This window comes from Chiroxiphia lanceolata, chromosome 2, assembly GCF_009829145.1.
Source record: "Chiroxiphia lanceolata isolate bChiLan1 chromosome 2, bChiLan1.pri, whole genome shotgun sequence".
Taxonomy (NCBI): Eukaryota; Metazoa; Chordata; class Aves; order Passeriformes; family Pipridae; genus Chiroxiphia; species Chiroxiphia lanceolata.
The window spans coordinates 79,149,589-79,171,180 of NC_045638.1; the positions used below are offsets into that span (position 1 = coordinate 79,149,589).

A 21,592-nucleotide genomic window follows, 5' to 3' on the forward strand; every position below is an offset into this window, starting at 1 on the left:
AAACTATTGCTCATGCTTAGTATTTTATGGGAAATACTGAATATAATGAAGTGTGTTTGAGCATATGTATGTAAAGAATCATTAAGCTACTATTCAATGAGAAAAAAAGATGAAGTTGTGGTGAATATTATGGAGTTTAGCAGAGTAATTCTAAAAGAGAAAATTATTCACAACTGAATTTCTATTCAGGATTGGGATCTTAGTTGACTGAAATAATAACAGTTGCAAATTGAATTTTCTTCTTGTTAAAGAGAATGTAACATACTTTGTAGCATTCCTGAATAAACTTAACTTCGATATAGTTCCCTTTATGTTTTAATAATTAAATAATTATTAATGAAGTAATTAATAATTACTATAAAAGGTTAGGAATGGCTGAGGGCTTCAGTAGTAGCAGGCTGGACAACATTTCAGAAGTATCGTGAATCAAGAATTGGCAGGATGTGTTGGCAAGCTACTGAGTGAAGGAATAAATAGTATAGCAAGGTTACCAACTGTAATAATGAAAAGGATGGTGGAGATGGGGAGTAAGAAATGTCATACAGTGTAATTGTATGCTTTTATCTTGTCCAGATTCAATCTATGACTGAACATTCAATTATAGATGACAGAAAAACATCATCAGGGTGAATAGGAGAAACCAGAGCCCTGAAGTCCTGACCAATCCCTCATTCCTAATCCCATGACTGCTGATTCCTTTCATCTTGTGCCTTGCTTTCACTCTGAGCTGTGAGGACAAAATAAGGAAAAAAGTGTAGTGTTAAATTATGATTGATTAGGGCTTTTTCTTCTTGTTGAATAAAGTATCTGGCTACTTATTCCAGGGCTGTGTAGTGACTGTGGTTACAAAGTCAGTGTTTCTGGTCTTCCCGATGCATTAAAAAATATGCAGAAGATAAAGGGTTAAAGTATTTGTATTAATTATTATTTAAAATGGATATGCCCTTGCATAAAACTGAACTGGTAATTTTTCTATTTCCACACAGCCGAGGCAACGAGAACAGACTAGCTCTACGAAGACAGACCATTCTCCGGGAGAAGGGGAGGAGGCAGGCCAGTCGAGGCCCAGCATATATGTTTAATGACCACTCAACAAGTCTTTCCCTTGAGGAGGAGCGCTTTTTGGATGCTGCAGAATATGGAAATATTCCAGTGGTTCGCAAAATGCTGGAAGAATGTCCCTCACTCAATGTGAACTGTGTGGACTACATGGGACAGAACGCTTTGCAGCTGGCAGTTGCCAATGAGCACCTGGAGATCACAGAACTTCTGCTGAAGAAGGAGAACCTGTCTCGGGTGGGGGATGCCTTGCTTTTGGCTATTAGCAAAGGTTATGTTCGGATAGTGGAAGCCATCCTAAACCATCCCGCTTTTGCCGAAGGCAAGAGGCTTGCATTGAGTCCTAGCCAGTCAGAGCTCCAGCAAGATGACTTCTATGCATATGATGAAGATGGCACACGATTTTCCCATGATGTTACACCAATCATTCTGGCTGCTCACTGCCATGAGTACGAGATTGTCCACACTCTGCTGAGAAAAGGAGCTAGGATCGATAGGCCACATGACTATTTCTGCAAGTGCACTGAATGCAATCAGAAACAAAAACATGACTCTTTCAGCCATTCCAGATCCAGAATCAATGCCTACAAAGGTCTGGCCAGCCCTGCTTATCTGTCTTTGTCCAGTGAAGACCCTGTAATGACTGCCTTAGAGCTCAGCAATGAGCTGGCTGTGCTTGCCAACATAGAGAAAGAGTTCAAGGTGAGTAGAGGGATACTGATTCTGACAGACACAGAATTGCAAAGCTCAATCAAAGGTTTTTCTCCCATTCCTTGAGCAGTAAGAGATCAACATTATCTTCATAAATCAGCAGAATAATTTGGGAAAAGATATAATTGTTTAATCAATGGAGTATTTAAATCTTTGGGAATGTCTTATTGCTGTGTGCTGAGCGTAATTCTTGATCCTTGTGTAGAATGTGCCAGTGAACTAATTTTCTACTTCCTATTAGGCAGGATAGTAAAGGAGGCCCTTCAAATCCATGCTGAAGCTGTCTTAGGGCAAGGGAAAGAGGAGACTAAAGTGGTACCCTTTGGTACTGTTTGGCAAGACAAGTTGCATGATTCTATTAAACATTTGCAGATTCTCATTATTTTCTCATAATTGGACTGGAAGCTTTCTCATTCCTCACAAAGTTTTGCATTTATTCACAAAAAACGGCTCTAAATAAACATCCTTCTCCTTTTTTAATGTCCTGCTTTCTTTTTTTCTGGTATTTCTAGTGGCTTCTTACTCTTTTTAACTTACTTGTAGTTCGTTATATGGGAACTCTCTAACATTAAAGACTTTTTCAGTGTTATAAAGAGTTTTGTAATATTTTACAAATACATGATTTTGAAAAAAAGTGTGATTAGTTGAGACTTGAAGTGTGAGTGTTCTTTGGTTCATTTTTTTGTTATGTAGGTGCACAACCTGCAGAAATATTTTCCACAGTTCATTTGTGTTAGGACAGTAAGAATGTAACTTTCTTTCTCTCAGTAAATGCAAAGTCAGGCTTTGTGCAAACATTGCCGTTGTTAATTATGACTTAGGTTAGCTAAAATCACTTAGACTGGGTTTGCCTTTTGGGACCTTGTTGAAAGCAGATGCTTCTATTTAGACTTCATTAGCAGGAAATAAACCCCCTCCAAAGCAGTATATAGAATAATTTTCAACATTATGTTAGGAAGAGTTTGAAGTTGGCATGATCAATATTTGATGTTCATCTTAGCAGTGGCACAGTTCACAAGGCCCTGAACCTTTCTCGATTTAGCCAACCTGATCTGAGATGCTGAAGTTCTGAATTAATTACTCCTGAGTTGTGGTCATAAGGGTATCTTTATGGCACCAATATGTTGGAAGAAGCAGAAATATTTCTTGGAGAGGGAAAGCAAGGAGAAGGAACGTGCAAAATGATCTTAAAAACAACAACTAAACATCAGAAATTGGAGCAGAGGAGAATTTTTATTTTATATCAATAAAAAAAAATGGTGGGAGGACCATTTCAGCTTAATGTGTTTATCTGCCTCATGAAGTCCCTGACATAAATCCTTAGGACCTCAGTGGACTGAGATTTCATCCACTGCTTTCATGTACAGTTCAGAGGAGAGAATTTAAACCACACACTCATTTCTTGCTCTTTAGCAGCTGCTGATGGGAACAAAAGGAGTTGATTAACTTAAAGAGGAGTAAATTTAGAACAGAACAGAAAACCATTTTGCATACACCATAAATGCAGCCTGTTAAGTTCACAGCTATGTTGAGATAATAGCATGTCTGATTTGTAGGAACTGTATAGCTCCTTTTACCACAGTTGGAGTGACACAAACTAAGATTATTATAAAGATAAATAAAATCATCTGGAACAGTCAGCAAGAACTGTCTTTCAAATGTATGCTGCATACGCAGTCAATGGGATGAATTGGGAACACACTGTCCCTGGCACCACCAGGCAGGGAATGGAGTACACAGGTGAGAACAGGTGGGCTGGGTCACAGAGCAAGCTTCTACAGCCTGCTCTGAAGCACCATAAGAAGGTCTTTCTTCAAGGACTTCTTTTTTTTCTAGTTCCTTTTTTGTTTCAGTTGCTTTCTTGAAAATTAGAGCTTAACTTCTAGTGTAGTGTTGTATAAAGAATTTCAACAGAGATTTTGAGGTACTGTCCCTCAGCAGAAACAGGAGGCTAGATGAGAGACAGAGCAGCTCCACATTACTGGGCATTAATCATCCAGGCTCTGCTGGGAACATACATACTCTTTGAGTAGAGTGGAGGTGGATAGGAACTGTGAGGAGCAGGAGCCGTAGGCAACACAGAAATTTAACTCTCCCTTAATTTAAGGTTTCACCAGGAGCAGGCAACATAAGGTCTTTAGGGAATGTTTTTAGAGGTACTAAAATCCCATGGTGTTTCTGGATAAATATTAAAGACCATTCACATTTATACGTGAATTATTGAGAATTAACTTTTACAATTTTGATAAGTGATTAACATTTACAATATCTAGACAGGCTAGGGACTTGACTGCAAAATACCTATCTTAGTTTCAGAGGTGGCAGTACAAGTGTGTGCAAGTTACAGGAAATGGATGCTGTCAGCTTTACTGAGTGTGGGCTAGCTTGTGCTCCCGCAAGCTCATATCCCTTTGCTTGCAGCAATTTATCTAACAATTGTTAACCTTACTTTATTTCAGGAGTTTGCTACAAATACCTGGATAGTGTAGTTGCTGCATAAAAATGTGAGTTTCATAAAAATGGGCTACACGTGTTACTGTAGTCAGAACAAGTATATTTTTAGTGCATAGGTTAGCTGGGCATGGCAAATCTTTAGCTCCACCTGGGGTTTGCCTTAGCCACTTGAAGTATTTCAAACCTTACCTAAATGGAAATTGAACTTTCTGTAATACACTGTTATAACAGTCACCTATTTTATAGTGCTGATGGGGTATTGTTGCAGGGGAACTTTCAAGTGAGTGCCTACAGCAACCAGTGGCACAGATAACTCCCAGATCTTCCTCAGAGGCAATAGAAAGGGTCAGTGCTAAACTGGAGAGATGTGTCAATCACAGTATAGGAATATTTCTGTAGCAAATAGCTAATTCAGGCTTCCTGAGTAATTCTGAGATCTTCAGGATTTTCTGAACACCATTTAATTTAGTTTTATACATATATATATATATATAATGTTTTGGGTTGGAAGGGACCTTAAGGATCATATAGTTCCAACCTCCCTGCCAAGGGCAGGGAACCTGTCACTAGACCAGGTTACTCAGAGCCCTATTCAACATGGTCTTGAAGATCTTCAGGGATGGGGAATCCTCTCTGGACAACCTATTCCAGTGTCTCACCACTCTTATAGTAAAGATTTTTTTCCTAATAGGTAATCTAAACCTATGTTGCTTCAGTATAAAGCCATTCCCTCTTGACCTTTGTCACATGCCCTTGTGAAAAGTCCTTCTCCAGCCTTCTTGTAAGACCCCTTTAGGTACTGAAAGGTGCTATAAGGTCTCCCTGGAGCCTTCTCTTCCCCAAGCTGACCCAGCTCTCTCAGCCTGTCTTCATACGAGACGTGTTCCAGCCCTCTGGATGTGTTCCAGCCCTTAGTAACCCTTCTCTGGATTCATTTCAACAGGTCAACCTCTTTCTTCTATTGGGGGCCCCAGAGCTGGACACAGCACTGCAGGTGGTGTCTCACAAGAGCAGAGTAGAGGGGCAGAATCACCTTCCTTGACTTGCTGACCAAGGTGCTTTTGATACACCCCAGTATATCGATGGCTCTCTGGTCTGCGAGCACATATTGCTGGCTCACATTGAGCTTTTCATCCTTAAACACTCCCAGTCCTTCTCCCCAGGGTTATTCTTGACCCGTTCTCTGCACAGCCTCTACTTGTGCTTGGGATTACCCTGACATGACTAAGTGTGCAGTTTTACAAGGTTTGATGTTATATAGAATATTTTTACTTTTGGAGATTGTGATCATGTTTTCTGTCATCTCAATCATTCGCCCACCCTAGAGCTGATATCTCTATTATGTCCATAAAGATGCCGATGATATATGACAAATGTTGTCCTGCAGAGATGTGACCTGGAGTTTTGAGAGGGACAGCTGTGTCCCAGTGCTGTTCAAAATGGATAAGATAAGCATTTAGTACAAAGTCCATTGCAACTATAACAGCAGTAGGCTGGTTTATTGTGTCATGGGACGGAATGGAAAATGTATTTTTAAGTTAAATATAGATATGTTACTGTTTACTGTAAATTACTTCCCCTAATAAGGTTGTCTGAGTTTGCTTTTCTGATAAGAAGCAAAATTCAATGTATCAACTCAAAGTCTGATTTTCTGCTGTTTTGGTTTTTTTCTTTTCTTTTATACAACCCCCATTACAGAAATTGGATCCCAGTCTTCATTATGGCTATTAAAATTTGTCATACAACATTTCTGAAAGTGTTTTTTTTTTTTAATTTAATTGCCTCAAAAGCTAGTCTAGAGAAGTGACTGAGGTGCAGAACTTGATAAGGTAGATATGCAAGCTAACCAAGGGGAGACAAATCCCACTCTGAACATTTTTGGGGGGGGGGAAGCGCATAACAAGATGCAAAGAAAATATTTGCAGAGGTGTGGCTGGGATGTAGAACTGTTTCTGTCATGGTGGATCTGAACACCAAGTCTTCTTTCTTCTGTTTTCTAGAATGATTACAAGAAACTGTCTATGCAATGTAAAGATTTTGTAGTCGGACTCCTTGATTTGTGCAGAAATACAGAAGAAGTGGAAGCTATTTTGAATGGTGATGTAGAGATGAACCTCAGTAATGGAGAACATGGTCGCCCCAGCCTTAGCCGCTTAAAACTTGCCATTAAGTATGAAGTTAAAAAAGTAAGCAATTATGTTGATCAAACAGACATGTCATGATAGTGGTATTAAGTTGTGCCATTATTAAATGTTTATTTTTTGGTAGCCTACGACAAATGAACATTAGGGCCCTTTTGCACAGTGTATTTTGCAAACAGAAGAATCCTAGCCCCAAATAGCTCGCAATATAAACAAGAAGAAGATGTTGAGGGTGGATACTGGTCACAGTGAGTATGAGAGCAAATGGCTCTAATACAATTTGTAGCTATGTGCAAAATAAAAAAAAAAAAGGCTTCAGGCAGTGTCAGTTACAACAGTTATCATCCCTTCTTTGTCTTGCTTTCATTTCTACTGTCAGTTTAATACTATGGTCTCCGTCTGAAAAGCTCTCAGTGAATCTAGCAGAGTTAGTAGCTGCACAGAGACCCTTGAATTACCCAGGAAACTTGTCTTGGATAATAGAGGTTGTAAAATTCTAGGTGGCATGTGTGAACCAGGGAGAAATTATTTGTGTGATGAATCTTATACAACCAAAGATCAAGAAGATACAGATCAGGACAATACTTGAAATGCATGTTACCCTAAAGAAGAGCCTTTTTTACAAAAATTGAGCTCACATCTCCTACATGAGAGGTGTATTTATGTGTTCATGAAAGGAAGAAAAGAAGAAAGCTATTTTGGCTGAGCACTCACCAGTAAATGAAGACACTGTAAAACACTTGGCAAGTTATGGTCACTAAAGAAAGATGAAGCAACTACTGAAGAGAATATGTCACAATGAGTTTGTCCTTCATAGTCTTAATCCTTCCCTGAATGTGAACTTTCTTGCAATACTTTCTCTTATCTCAATAAAGATATTTCTTGCACCTGCAGCCAGTCATCCTTTAAGTATAGAGAAGATTATAGAAAAAAACAAGCCTAGATTAATTTAAATTTTTAGTTCTATTAACAGGTCTGGATAGAAACATACACAGTGCACAAGGATCTACTATTTATTAATACCTACCTTTGTAAGGTTCTTCTTATACCAACCAGAGGACACAAAGGGGTTTATAGGGTAGACTTCTCAGTTTTGCAGAGTTTGTCCAAAATATTCTAGAAACAAGTTATAAATAGTCCTTATCTGATTTCCTGCAAATATGACAGCTGTTTTTTTATGCCAGCATGTTAGCATGTAAAAATATGTCAAAATCTTTCTTTCATAACTGAAGATTATATACCATTTTTTTGCAGAACAAAAAGACTTAAAGTTTTGGAATTTCTGAAGCATTAAATTTAAAATTATAAATATAAGAAAGTTACAAAGTTTGATCAGATAAATTTTATGTTTAATTAACTTTAGATAAAATTAATAGTTTGTGATTGAATACTAAATAATAAATGTGTCAATAAATAGTAGTTTTTTAAATTAATGTATTTATTGTTGCTGATGGCAACACGTCTGTTTGCTGGGAAATTTGGCCTGTCAAATAGTTTTTCTTATGAGCTTGTTAGTTCTCTTTTGAACAATTCTCCTGAGCTGTTGCTATTCCAGAATTATTAATGTGCTTCATATAGCTGTATTTTAATAAAGGTTATTCTGATAGCAATATTATTTTTGTGCTCTTTTTCTTTATTATAGTTTGTAGCACATCCAAACTGCCAGCAACAACTTCTCTCAATTTGGTATGAAAATTTATCAGGTTTACGGCAGCAGACCATGGCAGTGAAGTTTCTGGTTGTTCTTGCTGTTGCAATAGGACTGCCCTTCCTTTCAATGGCTTACTGGATTGCTCCTTGCAGTAAGGTCAGTCTGTGAAATCTTGTAATGGCTTTTTATTAACTCCTGTATCATCTATGCATAGATTCCTGTCTGACAAAGACATGCTTAAACAATAAAAGTTATTTTAAAGCCAAGTTAGAATGGAATGGCTGCAAGACTGCACGTTCAGGCAACTGTAATTAAGACGGTATATGTGTTGTGTTAAATGTAATATATATTAACTTAAGTTACAATAGTTGAGCAAGAGTTGCTTTGTAGAAATCCTGCTTTAGAAATTAGTCAAATTTTTATCGTTTAGTTCTTCCCTCTATAGGCAAATACCAAGGATACTCTTTTTCCATTGTTTCAGATTTAGACTAAGTTCAAGCAGGGGGTTGATTCCAATTAACTCAAAGGCAATTTTATTTTTCATGATTAAAAATAAATAGATAAAAGTCACTGAAATATGAATGCCAGAAACTAAAACAATCATCACTTTTCTAGAAGTCAAAATTAACAGTGTTGGCTTGACAAGACAGTGCTAATACTCATTATATTTCACGAGGACTCCAAAGTAGTCACACAATCTCCCCTGCATTGATTTACAATGCACTGTCTGAATTGGGTGACAATCTCTGACCTCACTGAACTTTGTGTTGAATCTCTGTTTGAGTTGGTCACTATCCATTTTGAGTGGACACTGATGGAAAATTTCCTTTCAAAGTATGTTAGAGGGAAAAAATGGCATCCTATAAGGATAATTCACCATGTTGCAGTATAATATCCCCAACTCTAACAGGTCAAATCCTTTGCACATGCCATGATTTCAGAGGAAGGTTGAAAGAGAGGATTGAGGTCATTGTGGGGGGGGGCTTTTGTCGTTCTGTGGAGGAGAAAAGTGGATCTTTTTTGTTTTGCCATATTTTTTCATTTCTTTCAGTCTGGGCAATAAAAATCAGTTATATTATTTTCACTTTTCTGTATAGTGACTGGGTTTTTGTGAATACTTATTTCTTAAGACACTCCTTGAGATTCAACACATTTCATTAATTGATTTTCTGCTATAGCAGTGACTTATCTATTTGTCATTTTCCATTTTCAATGATTTATTGGATCTTAAACTAAATTTGAACCATTGTACATTCTGAAAAATATATTTCAGGGTAGCTTTTAAAGTCAAGGTACAAGTAACAACATTCATTAAGATTTCAATTCTGTCACTATTTAATCAACTCGTCATGTGATTTGAATGCTTTTTGTTTCCTTGTATTCTGCAAATATAAAATCTAATCTACCTTTTTCACCAGTTGCCATTTAATACTGTATGCTTCACTTATACTTCAGAAGTTTAATCTGGTTTTTGAAGACAAAAATTTTCAGTGTATAGTCTCAAGATAGGATGGCTCCAATATAGAACATCTTTATCAAGAGTCCATTCTGTGTATGAATTGATGGAATTTTACATCTTCTCTTCCTACCGAGATAAAGTACACATTCTTTTTCCAGGTTTGGCAGTATAAGGCACAGTGACAGAAGAGAGAGAAAATGTTCACAGTATTTCTGGTGAAAATAACAACTTACAGTAGAGTTCTGACACATTTCTTTATATTCTCATGTCACAGCTCTGAGAAAGGCAAAAATGTGTTTATGACTTTTGCAATATCTCAGTCAGTTACCTGTAATGCTGACCAGCTTCCTCTTTGGGAAAAAGTTAATTTGAGTTTGGACCACAGACTGAAGGTTTGAATTGAAAGTTTCAGATGTGGAAAAAATTTAATGGAAATATGAGGTCAGTCCTGTTGATTTGGAATGAATTCACTACTCTCAGATGCCAAAAGACGTTAAGATTGCCTCTTATTTGGATTTCAACCATTGATCCTCGCAGAGACATTTCAAAATTTTGTAAATTCTTTGCTCTGCATTTCTAATTGTTAATTCAGTGTAACTACTGACATCATTAACACAAATTTCTAGAATAATATTTTATTACATGACATGAAAGATTAAAGCCTTTTTTCAGTTATCTGCAAGAATCTCTAATGTCTCCGCTGTTCAGCTGTAGTAATAGAATTTAGATTTTTAGCTTTATGAACTCACCTCTGGCCAAGATGAAGGATCTACATTTGAAACTGAGTCGCCTTTTGCTGTTCCCAGTCACCTAAGGCTGGCATTTCTAAAGAAGTAACTTGAAAAATTCCTAAATGCTTCCTAGAAGCTTGTTCTGAGAGTTTTACACATACCTCTTTTGCATTGTGGTAGAGGAAAAAAAATTGAACATTGTGTCCAGTATATGAGGAGCTAGAAAATTGTTATTACTAAAAAAGTATATGCATAATCTAGGTGGTTTTTTTTAATCAGACCTTTTCTCCTTTGCAATAGCTGTGCTACCTGGAGTCCCATTTTATAATTTCTTTATCAATGCCATACTCCATAATATTACAATACTAATTGTTTCTGCAGAGTTACAAGTGGGGAATAATGTGAATCACTTACTACAGACCCCAGCAATTACAGGTGACCCTCTATATGGACAAATAACTGTCAGTGTCCACCATGTAACTATTGTATATCTTGTCCTAACCCAAAACAACATATAAAACACTCTCCAAAACTCCATAGCAAACCAAAAAACATAGTATAGAGTATCAGAATCCAGAAGAGAACCCAAAACGAAACTCCAGATCACTTAAAACACAGAGAGATTCAGAGCACTTAGAAAATCATGTCCTTGGAAGTGCAGGGGAAGGAAATTTATTACATCAAAATACACAGTGAAAGTGTATGAGGGTGATTCTAGTTCATGGAAAAGTCCAGAGTTGCAAGATTATGGCCTTGGCTTTAGATGCTGCTTTTTTTCCTCCCAGTTCATATTTTCTGACCTATATCTTCTCCATAAAGAAATTCAGAAATTTAGAAGTGTAATTTCAAAATTTCATTGGATCATTGTTATATAACAGTGTCATAATAACTTCCAGCAGTTTTGTAATCACTTCAACCAAAATTCTGCTTCTAGAGAGATTTTGCTATATATATGCAAAAAATACTTTTCTGTTTCTTTAAAAGGGACAGGAGGTGGGGTGCTAGGAATTCACTCTCTTAAATTTTATGTTTTTTGATCAAGGGATATATTAACATTAACCTACGTCAATATTTTTTCTTCTTTTCTGGTTATGTCTCTCTCTGGCAACTGTCTCCTAACTCATCTTTATTTGTGAATACAAGAATAATGCATTTAAAAGGACACTGTCAAGGTACTTTATCGTTTTCCAGCTCTGCTTTATTGTATGTTGTTTATGACTGCATCTTCCTAGCTTGAAATAAAATTTTTCCCCATGACAATTCCCTGTTCTCTTTGTAGTTCATGCAAAATAATTGGTTGTTGAAATTCATCTCATGAGGCTGACAGACTGTTTTATTTAATAAAAAAGAAATTAATTTAATGGAGTGAGAAACATAAGAAATGGCATGCATTTGAAAAGTAATATAACAAATCTTATGCCTGCTAATCTTGACAGTGTTCCTTTAACAGTATCTTATATTTACATTTGTCTAGTCTTCCTAATGTGATTTGTATTTGAGACCTTACCATTGCATCCTTAGCTCCATCCTCTTATTCATGTTTCTGTAAAAGCTGACTACAAAATTCTGATTTTCTGCAGCAAAAATGAGTACCAATAACATACCTCTCTGTTTCCAGCTACTTTTTCCAGACCACAGATTGTTATATGTTTTAGCTGAGATCTGTAACACTTGCTTTCAATCATTTCCAAGCCAATTTTTTAGATACAAGCACAGTCTTAGTCTAAAATGAAAGAGCATTTTTCTGCAGCTTCCAACTAAGTGGACAAGCTAAGACTTTTAATATTAATACAACCATTCTCTAAAATAAAGTAAATAATTCCTAGAAGTTCAACCTTGTGTGAATTTGTATGGAACTTTTAGGTTTTTGAAGTGTTGCACTAAACCATTTTAAAGTTGTTCTTAGTCATGACAAAGCTGAAAACTTTTCCATTGTAGTAGTCAGGAGGAAATTAAGACTCTACATCGTTAGAAACTTCTAAAAGCAACTGTCAACACTGCATCATAGTACCCAAATTTTTCTAAATATTTGTTCCTTTGCATTATTGAAATATATGACTTTCTGTGTTACTGCTCTTTTTATATATTTTTTTGTTTTGGAAGAAGTCAATGCAATATCTTTGTGTTTCATAATCTCTGTTGCAGCTGGGGAGGATAATGCGTGGACCATTTATGAAGTTTGTAGCCCATGCAGCCTCTTTCACCATTTTTCTTGGTCTGCTTGTCATGAATGCAGCTGACAGGTTTGACGGCACCAAACTCCGACCTAATGAAACAACAGACAATGTAAAACAGCTGTTTAGGATGAAAACATCATGTTTCACATGGATGGAGATGCTCATTATTTCTTGGGTAATAGGTAAAAAATTTTGCTTAAATTTGTCTTGCTATGATTTCAAGTGAAGCTGAACTAAATGAAATCCTTTGCTATCAATGTTTTGTGTAAAAATTGTGACGAAGGGAGTTTATTCAGTTGTCTGCATTCCCACACGGGCCTCATGTTTTATGCTGGATGTCATCAGGATTCACATGTTCCCAGCTGATCACATTCAGATTAAGGATTTAGGTGAAATCTACATCATCCTCAAATCTACATTTGCATGAATTCAGTTTTACAAATAACAAAGCAAAGTGTCTACCAGTTTTCTGGGGGTTTTGAGTCACACTGTGTCAACCACAAAGGGGAAAGATTTGCACATGATGGGCCAAATTTTTTTGTGTCCAATTGTCTCTTTCTGCTAAGATTCTCTTTTTTTGCAAGTATGTCTGCAGAACTAACAGTATTTAGCTGAATGTATTATTGACAAAAGAGAAGAATATAGACCCCTGAACATTTGGCAGTAGATTTTCTCATCCCAACATAGGGATGACATGAGTGCTATGAGTAGTACTCTGAGCTGACCCACTGAATTCAGTGATGTAGTACTATTCAGCATCAGAACCTGAGCTCAGGCCCTCCAAAATATTTTGGCTGTCAGATTCTCATTTACAAGTCTAATACCTTTTAATCCAGTGAGAGTTACATGCCCAAATATTTTAAGGGTCTGGATTCTGACTGTTACTTAAGGCAGTGATGTGTGAAAGTTAAATTCAAGCTAAGTAATGTATCTTTCCTTACAAGAGCTTACACATTTAAAATATTCTGCTTTTATGATCTCTCTTTGATTGATATTTGTACACCAACTGATTCTTATAGCTTTAAAAGACATTGACAGCCTTTATTTATTTAATAGCAAAACTATTTATAAATTAATATAGTTGTGTATTATAGGGATAATATAGCACTTAGATTTCTTGAGTCTATAAATATCAATATTTTCATCTGATAAAAAAGAAGGAAATAATAGTTTCTTAATTTGAAGTTCTAGTTTGGTAATTTAATCTATTTTCGTTTTTATTTATTTCAGTGTCATGCATAAGATGGTTTATGAAAAATTGATTCAGTGCATACAGATATAACATTGAATGTAGTTACTGCAATTGACATTATTATTGTCCTTATCTGAAAATTATGAAAAGTTCCTTCAGACAATTTGATAAGTGAAAAAAGTATTCCATTCAGCTTTTTATTAAAGACTCTTTTTAAAATCCTAGAAGTGTAGTTTATATTTTTTCTCTTGAAATGAAAAAAGATTTTCTCCAAAAATAAGAAAATCTGAGTTTCTCTATTAGCTCTACCACAGATCACGCCAGAGCATTTCTGCTCTTTCCATCTCTTCCTGTGCCTGTAACAGGTGGTAATACTCACATCCCATTCCTCTCTTTGAAAGCTTTTATAGTTGTACAGGAAAAAGAATTCTGAAAGATTGCTATTATTACTCGCATGAGAAGAAGTCATGAAATGTATATGAATTTTCAGATTCAAGGATTTTATTTTGTGTTTGAATTCCCACTGATCAAAATTGTTTTGAGTTTGACTGCAACCAAGAGCATGTTCTATATATAATAAAAATATAAAATAAAACAATTGTGAAGATAAAAGAACACATTGTTTTCTCTGTTCTGTCTTAAACAGGCATGATATGGTCTGAATGTAAAGAAATTTGGTCTCAAGGTCCAAAGGAATACCTTTTTGAGTTATGGAATATGCTTGATTTTGGTATGTTAGCAATTTTTGCAGCATCATTCATAGCAAGGTTTATGGCATTTTGGCATGCGTCCAGAGCCCAGAACTTCGTTGATGCACATATGAAAGATCTGACTAGTCCAACACTGGACCCCAGCATAAAATACTACACCTTGGGTGAGTTGATTGAACATGGTTAAGATTTACTTCTGGGGCCAAGATGAACTGATTTTTCAGTAAATAAGTCTCCAATACCATAGTTCCACAATGTACTACTAAAGAAATTCCCACTCCTTCTCCTTCTCATCCTTATGGTAAACTGAATATGAGTCAGCAGTGCCCTGGCAGCCAGGAGAGACATCCATGTCCTCGGATGCATAAGCATAGTATCACCAAAGTGATTGTCCCAGTCCACTCTGCACTGGTGTGGCCTCACCTGGAGTACTGTGTGCAGTTTTGTGCACCACATTATAAAAAAGACACTAAACTATTAGAGACTGTCCAAAGAAGGGTCACAAGGATGGTGAGGGGTGTGGAGGGGAAGCCATATGAGGAGCAGCTGAAGTCACTTGGTTTGTTCAGCCTGGAGGAGACTGAGGGGAGACCTCATTGCAGTCTACAACACCCTCGTGAGGGGATGCAGAGGGGCAGGTACCAATCTCTTCACTCTCATGACCAGTGACAGGACTCAAGGGAATGGCATGAAGCTGAGTCAGGGAAGGTTTAGGTTAAATATCAGGAAAAGGGTTTTTACCCATAGAGTGGTTGAGCACTGGAACAGGCTCCCCAGGGAAGTGGTCAGAGCACCAAGCCTATCTGGATTCAAGAAGTATTTGGACAATGTTCTCAGGCACATGGTGGCATTCATGGGGTGTCCTGCACAGGGCCAGGATTTGGACTCAATGATCCTGATGGGTCCCTTCCAACTTGGCATATTCTATGATTCTACTATTTGATCACAGTTCCGTTGGCTGTGCTCACGCATCTTTTGGGGAGTGTTCTAAACAGCAGGCACTGAAATGATCTAAGATCAAAATAACCTTACTGTCATCCCACCCCTTTTCTAGATTATTTTAATCTATTCAATTACACAATACTGTCTGCAAACCAATCTGTGTTGGTGCAACTGTGAATTGAATCTACTGTAATCTAAGCAATGAGATGCATGAACTTCTTAAACATGCTATGTCAAAATAACCAATATGTCTTTTATATATTATTTTTTCAGAGACTCTGTTGTATTGGTTTAATATTTTTCAATCCACTCTCTTTACCAGCAAGAGATGAAAAATGTTAATAAACTTGCTTGGCATATATGAGAAGTGACTAGAAGCTATTTTGCCTGAATGAGAAAAAATTAAGCTCTGTTGATTAGTGTTCGCTCTCAACATCACCACATCTCTCTTACTGTTATTAGATTTTTTTTTTCTGGATATTGAACTACATCAGTTTCTATATCTGTTCTGTGCCTCAGATACTATTTCTCTTAAGGTTACATTTCTGCATTATCCAGGCTGTAGAAAAGCAGAGCAATTAATATATAGATTCTGAAACACATTGAATTGTAAGTCTGACAAATTTTGCTGGAAAGTTACAGATTTCACGTAAGTCCTAAAAGCAACTGGTTAAATATTAATTCAGTTTTCAGAAACACACACTTGAAGAATGTGCAAACAGAGACTGTTATTTATGTTCACAGTGTCTGCTATGACAAGCACAACTCTTGTAACTCATTTATGCTACACAATACTGCATCATTTAGGAAGGCACTTTCCATTCATATCAGTCACGGGTTGTGACTTTGTTATGCCCTGAAGCACAGTTGATACATTTTTTAGTGGATGCCTGTACACTGAAGCCTGGTTGGAGAGTACCCGTGTCTGGTAGTGCCAACATGGATAATGTTATTTAGTGCCACGGTTTTTTTCATAGGGTAGCAAACATAACTTGATGGACACCAGGTTGAACATGAGCCAACAGTGGGCCCCTGTGACAAAGAAGGCCAATGGTATTCTGGGCTGTGTTAGGTGAAGTATGGACAGCAGGTGGAGGGAGATGATCCTACCCCTTTACTCAGCACTGGTGAGTCCACAGCTGGAATGCTGTGTCCAGTTCTGGGCTCCCCAGTACAAGAGAGATGTGAACATGTTGGAGAGAAGGGCCTTTACAGTAAAGTAGACACAGATAACAACACTCTCCTGGGATATAGGTATCACATCCCAGGTTAACCTCTTCTCTTTGTCTGAAGCACAACAGTGAATGAATTTAAGCCTGCCGCATCATGAGAGAATGCCTTGACTTACAGCAAGGAAGTATTCTGAAGGGTATTGCTTCGGACTTCTGATGCTTTTCTGTAAATATTTATTTAAGTAAAAGTTTGAACTTAAATGTTCCTCTCTGCAGTTGAATGCGTCACGTTCCCCATTAAAAGACATTCAAGTAATTCATGAGTACATTAGCTTCAGCAGAAGATACTGATAGAAATGATGAAAGAAAAGGTGATGGAAATGGGTGTTTGGTGTTTGCTGGGAAATGACCACTACAATTTAATTATAAGTAAGACAATAAAGTAGAAAAGATATAGAAATATTATTGTTCATGTAGTTTTGGAATTGTGAAGGCCATTTAATTAATTCAGATCCCCACATCAAAACAGTTCGTTTTGTCACAGCTCGGTTGTCATCACCTGACACTGTAAGCTGAATTTTACTTCAATTCTATTATAGTCGATGATTCAACTCCCAAGAAGTCACCTCAGTGATCTTACAGTCCACCTTTATAATCACTGGTGATCTAATCAATACAGTCAGTGGAACTGTGGAAAATTTTTAGAGTTAGTTACATGGCTCACTTCAGTCAGCTAAAACCTAATGACTAGTGCTGTTTGAGTTGCCACGGGTTTCTTCCCTCACCTTGAAATCACAGAATATCCTGAGTTGGAAGGGACTCACAAGGATCATCAAGTCCAAATCTTAGCCCTGCAGAGGACATCCACAAGAGTCACACCATGTGCCTGAGATGTTGTTCCAATTGCTGTTCTGACTACTGTTCCAAAAAGACCCCCCCATAGATGCATACAGTTTTCCTGAAATAATGACAGTTCTCATCTTTTGTTCCTAGCCAGAATAAACTGGGATCCGTCCGATCCTCAGATCATATCTGAAGGGCTGTATGCAATTGCGGTTGTGTTAAGTTTCTCAAGAATAGCCTACATCTTACCAGCTAATGAAAGCTTTGGACCACTGCAGATATCACTTGGCAGAACCGTGAAAGACATCTTCAAGTTTATGGTGATATTTATCATGGTGTTTGTAGCTTTCATGATCGGCATGTTTAATCTCTATTCCTACTATCTGGGGGCAAAACAAAATGAAGCATTCACAACGTAAGTACAACTGATTAAAATGTAGCTTTTTTTCTTAACAATAAAGCAACGAAATACAAAATGTGCTTTGCAATGCTACTACATTTTGGACACGGGGAACTGAGATCTCCTTAACAAAGCAAGGGAAAATATGTCTTCAAACAGATGGAGATAGATAGGAAAAAATACCTCAGAGGTTTGGACTTCTATGTATGTATAAACTGATTAAGAGGAAATAAATGTATTTAAGTGAACTAACTTGAAAAAAATCAGTATGCCCACACCATGGTTTTACACTGAAATTGTGTAACAGCAAAAATTCAGCTGGAGGATTATGGTCTGTGAGACTCATTTTTCTGAAAATTGATGAATTGCCCTCAGACATCCTGTCTTCTCACAGTTTCAAAGTGTTTGTCATAATAATGGTGAAATAATTCATACAAAGTGAACTAATGGTGCAATTTAAATAATTTACAGGTTAATTATTTTTTATTTACATTAATTTACATTCAGCAGGCTGTAGCATGTAGATTAGTTAACAAGTAAATCGTTGTGATATTCTTTCAAGGATGGGTATATAATTCCTAAACTGAATCAGATGGTTTTATTGTCAGTCCTAAGTTTTAGGAATTTTGTATCGTGAAACAGCCTGTACGCATGAAATTAGACAATCTACTGTTATGCACTGTGGTAGAGTTCTGCATTATGATGATGGAAAAATTTGTACACCATATAAAAATGGTAACTGGCAATTTATATAATAAGAATATACAGCTTTTCTTCAGTATTATATACCTGTGTTCAATTTCTCCTTTCAGTGTTGAAGAAAGTTTCAAAACATTGTTCTGGGCTATATTTGGACTCTCAGAAGTTAAATCGGTTGTCATCAATTACAAACACAAATTTATTGAAAATATTGGTTATGTCCTTTATGGAGTCTATAATGTTACCATGGTCATCGTCTTACTGAACATGCTTATTGCAATGATCAACAGTTCATTCCAGGAAATTGAGGTAAAAACTGATTTTATGATGAAGTATCACCATATTTACTGTTACAACTAATTGTATAAATCTCTCAGAAAATTTTCTTGTTGACGTCTTGTTTAAGAAAAGTAACACATAGGCTTTTGGAATATATTAGGAGAAAATACTAATTCCACTGTACATTTTTGTTATAAAATACCTGGAAGTTACCTGTGCTTGCATTAGTAAGAATTAAACTGGAATAAGAAAGTGCTGCTGAACTCTGTTATGTTCCTGAAGAGGATGGTTACAAGGTGTGACTTTGTGAATTTTTCGCTTGCCTCATTTGTAATTATTAGAGAAATGTCCCTCTTGCTGCAAGGATGTCCACATTCCTACGCCTTGGCCTTGCAAGCAAGTCTCTAACATGTTGTGTTCTTCTTTTATTAAATAACTGTTGCTCTAGACCTCTGCAGTGAACAAAACTTTACTTGACAAAGTAATCAGCAGGGCTACTGAAAATCAGCGTGAATTTTGCATGTCATGGAAAACAGAGGGCTAAATCATTATCATTGTTTTGAAAAAAAGGAAGCAGATCTCCAGGAGCTAGGCCATCTCAGACCTTCCCAGACGCCCTTGCCACACAGCTGCATGCTCAGGTTTGACACCGCTCTGGTCCCCTGTTCTAGGCTCTGGTTTGGGGCCGTAGCATAGTCTGGCTTGAGCAAGAGCAGTGCACTCTCTAGGGAGGTTCATATTCTTCTGACTCAGAAGACACAGAGCAAACCTATCAGGTTTAGAGCATTAAAAAGCAGTCTCTTATCCAAAAATATGCTGACTGGATAAAAACAGCTTCTAAAAACAGGCACAGCAATAGTGAGTTATGTTCTTGGACATGATGTCACTCCTTTCTGCAGAAAACCCTCTTAAACTTTGCAGAGTGGAATAAAGTGATTGTTTTGACGATCTTAAATGTTAAACATAAACCATGGTGATGGTAGCATATCTGGTTTAAACATGTATTCCAGCAAGTGGAAGGAATTATCTAAGAATCATCTAATCTTTTTTAACTTCATGTTTAAAGTAATAGAGTAATAGTGTCTGTAGACTATTAGCAGGGTCTGTCGTTGTAATCATATATTGCAGACTATTAGCACTGACCCTGGAGTAAGCAATGTTTAAATTACATCCATTCTGTTCTTCTGTAATTGCATTATTTTAAATGGATTAATAAGAACAATTCCATTCACTGAAATTTGGGTTTCATGGATCATAAGCAAGTTCTTGATGTGTTTGAGATTAACTTCAACCATTATATTCAAAACACACATAAAGTTTAGCTAGACCATCTTTAATAGTCAAAGAGGTATTAACAGTGTATTAACAGCTGTGTTTCCATTTTACAGGATGATGCTGATGTAGAATGGAAATTTGCAAGGGCTAAACTTTGGTTTTCTTACTTTGAAGAAGGGAGAACTCTTCCAGTACCCTTCAACTTAGTACCAAGCCCAAAATCTTTGCTGTATCTCCTAATCAGAATCAAAAAATGTATTTCTAAACCATTTCTGTGCCAAAAGAAAAACTTTCAGGAAGATGCAGAGATGAACAAGGTAATTTTGTCATGCATATATTGACTTCTAATTTTAAAACATAAAAATAATTTTAACTTCATTTTTGTTGTTGCCCTGTTTTATTCATGAATTTCCCAATATACTTCATCCATACTGAAGTCAGTCACTAACATGGGTACAAGAACATTCTAGAATAGAGTTAAAAGCCTTACTAAAGTCAGGTCAGAAGACATCTACAGCTCTCCCTTTATCTGCAAGTCATTTTATCTCAGAATGCTGTCTAGATGGTCAGGCAGATTTTACTTTTCATAAATTCACACCTACTTTTTCCAGTCACCATCTGTCCTTTTACGTACTCCAAGAGGATTTGTTATTCATTCCAATTTTTTGCCAGTGACTGAAGGGAGGTTGAGTGCCCATGTTTGCTCAGATCATAATTTTGACCTTTTTTGAAGACGGGTTTGACATTTGTCTTTCTTCAGCCTTTTGGGACCTCTCCCAATATCCATGTTTTTTCAGAGATGATTCCGTATTTGCAAGGGGTTCATCTGCTCTCTCAGTACCTGTGGATGCAGCTTTTTGGGTCCAAGGGACTTGCCTGGGTCAAGTTCTCTCAAGTAAGCCCTGTCTCCTCGAATCCCTTCACTGAGCACAGAGGCCTGAGAGACTGTTGCTGAAGCCTGAGGCAAAGAAGGCATCAATTCCCTCAATCTTACCATCATCCACTGTCACTTAAATCTGCTTTCCCACTAAACAATGAGCCCACATTTTCCTTGTTCTCTTTGTTATTGTAACAGTAGAGGTTCTTCTTATTGCCCTTCCAAATGTCAGTTTAAGACAAGCTTTGTCTTTCCTAACACCACACTCACATGCCTGGACAGTTTCTAAATTCCCCTTGATGGCCTGTCTCTGCTTCCACTGAAAATGCAGCCTACTTTTATCGTAAAGCATTTTTTTATCTGTTTTATTTACACAAGTGCAGTAAAAAGAGCTTGAGTCGATTCACTGGGCTTGCTTAAGGAGGTTGTAGTCAGTGTATTTTTCCTGCACTGTCTTGGCATAAACCAAAGTAATTGCTTTAGGAGAATATGGAATGTTAGGTGATATTGGAAATTTAAAGACTACCACTATTCTAGCACTATTGTAACATGTTAGGGAAAAAGAGCTGTGCAAGACAGCTGATCAGATGTAGCGAGTGGAAGGGTGAGCATACAAAGAAAAGGAAGGTTAAAATTTGTCATGGTAGCAGAAAAAAAATGTCTTCTATGGAAATTTAAATGTGGAGGATCTTTGTTAAAATGTATAGTAGTCTGAGCAGAGGCCTGTTCAAGGTTACGAGTTCTTGAGTCTGTAGTCGAGTCATTAGCCATTAGACTAGAGAACAGTAAAGAATTTACGTGTGTCTGTCAGTTCTCTGTC

General features: G+C 36.9%; 1 protein-coding gene across 2 annotated transcripts in view; it reads left to right on the top strand.

Moving 5' to 3' along the window:
* Nucleotides 1-21,592, top strand: part of TRPC6 (transient receptor potential cation channel subfamily C member 6) — a 79,907-nt gene that overhangs the window by 47,943 nt on the left and 10,372 nt on the right. The window contains exons 2-9 of one of the 2 annotated variants that reach the window (XM_032680848.1): nt 987-1,761; nt 6,225-6,410; nt 8,008-8,172; nt 12,352-12,565; nt 14,222-14,449; nt 17,393-17,657; nt 18,455-18,650; nt 20,009-20,212. In XM_032680848.1, coding sequence (XP_032536739.1) covers nt 987-1,761; nt 6,225-6,410; nt 8,008-8,172; nt 12,352-12,565; nt 14,222-14,449; nt 17,393-17,657; nt 18,455-18,650; nt 20,009-20,212 — 2,233 coding nt within the window. The remainder of the gene's footprint in view (nt 1-986; nt 1,762-6,224; nt 6,411-8,007; nt 8,173-12,351; nt 12,566-14,221; nt 14,450-17,392; nt 17,658-18,454; nt 18,651-20,008; nt 20,213-21,592) is intronic. The other variant, XM_032680849.1, reaches the window with a different exon arrangement.